General features: G+C 50.0%; 1 protein-coding gene across 1 annotated transcript in view; it reads left to right on the top strand.

Moving 5' to 3' along the window:
- Window positions 1–940: 940 nt before the first annotated feature.
- The window catches only part of LOC108797146 (kelch domain-containing protein 3-like), a gene marked incomplete at its 5' end in the record, with an annotated part of 9,465 nt that continues 8,679 nt past the window's right edge, over window positions 941–1,726 (top strand). The window contains one exon of the mRNA XM_018568718.1: window positions 941–1,019. Within this exon, the coding sequence (XP_018424220.1) occupies window positions 941–1,019 (79 nt within the window). The remainder of the gene's footprint in view (window positions 1,020–1,726) is intronic.

Genomic DNA, 1,726 nt, shown 5'->3' with positions numbered 1-1,726 from the left:
ATGTTCCCGGTCTGCAGTGGTCAGGACCGACCAAATGTGGTCCAGGGAAGGAAAACCGGTGAACCAGTGACAGGGTAATGGGGGGCCAAGGCTCATTGATGGACCGGGGAGAGAAGTCTGGCCCGTGTAATCCGATCCAATAGAAGAGATCAAATGGCTGGTAAAGTGAATGTTGGTTCTGATAGAAAGGAGTCTGAACACACAGAGCATCGCGGGTTGTTGTGTATGGGGCTGTGTACCCGCAGACCGGTCATGGTGACCATGCTGACCCGTGTCCACCACCAAAAGCTCCTACAATGAGCACGCGAGCATCAGAACTGGACCACAGAGCGATGGAAGAAGGTGGTCAGGCAGATGGAGTCCTGAAGTGATGCTCCGGCTCTTCGGATATCTGACCCGTATCCAGGAACCGTTCCATCCCGCGCTGCCTCAAACATGTTAGAGGGTCACCCAGACATCTGCACATTCCAGCGTCCCCCGTCTCCTCTCACATTCACCTTTAACCCCTCACAGATATAAACAATCCCTTGTGCATTTACTATCTGTCCACCACACAAGGTATAGCCAACCCTGACACTACAGCATTGGTGAAACTACAAATCCCACGAGGCATGCATGACTCGCATAGACGTAGTGGGATTTGTAGTTTCCACCATAGCTGGAATGCCAAGGTTGCCTAAACCATGCACCACACCATTGGAGTTTCAGTGAATCTAGTTATTGTGTTTCCATCAACTATATTTATAAAGCAGTGAATGCGACTTTCATCAAAAATTCACTGGTGGTGAATCAGTCACCGTCATTTAAAACACAGGCACCTGGAAGATTCGCCTGCAGTGATTGTCGGATGAATGTAAGATTCACTGCTTCATACGTGTGCTCCCCATATGTTTATTGTATGTATTTGTGAATGAGTCAATGATCGTCATTCTCCCCGTAGGATGTCCTGTGTGTGTTCGGTGGAATGGTGGATTTCGGGGCAAACAAAGAGAACACCCCCCTCTGGAAGTACAGTGTTGGTGAGTCCCATTAGATTTGGGTATTCTTTACCTCTGACATTGGGGGAGGAGTCACCTATAGGTATCATTATCAATTCCTGATTATCTGATCCTCCTGTGTATGAGCAGTTAAATCTCTCGCCTTCCCTAGTCCCCCTCCCCCCTCATCAGCATGACATTGATGATACGTTTTCATTACACTCCTTGTTTTAGATCCTGTGATGTCATCACTGGCTCTCTCTGCTTCTCTATGCAATGCAGGCAGATCATGGTTAGAGGGAGGAGCACCTCAGTACTCCTCTCAAGAGCCCTCGGCCCTGATGCTGGCAGTAGGCTGGTCAGGAGGAGTGGGCGTTCCTGGGCAGGCTGTATTTGAATCAAGACCACCCGCATGTGATGCTGGGCCTCCATGATTGACTGGACTGAAATCCAATAAATGAAAGGGGCGGGGCCACTGGAATGGAGGACGGAGGTCAGATAGAAGACTGGAGGGGAGGACGGAGGTCAGATAGAAGACTGAAGGGAAGGACGGAGGTCAGATAGAAGACTGAAGGGAAGGACGGAGGTCAGATAGAAGACTGAAGGGAAGGACGGAGGTCAGATAGAAGACTGAAGGGGAGGACGGAGGTCAGATAGAAGACTGGAGGGGAGGACGGAGGTCAGATAGAAGACTGAAGGGAAGGACGGAGGTCAGATAGAAGACTGAAGGGAAGGATGGAGGTCAGATA

Source organism: Nanorana parkeri, unplaced genomic scaffold (genome assembly GCF_000935625.1).
Source record: "Nanorana parkeri isolate BGI_ZX_2015 unplaced genomic scaffold, ASM93562v1 scaffold1233, whole genome shotgun sequence".
Classification (NCBI taxonomy): Eukaryota; Metazoa; Chordata; class Amphibia; order Anura; family Dicroglossidae; genus Nanorana; species Nanorana parkeri.
The sequence above is the reverse complement of the archived record's forward strand: the minus strand, read 5'-3'. Positions and strand labels throughout refer to the sequence as shown.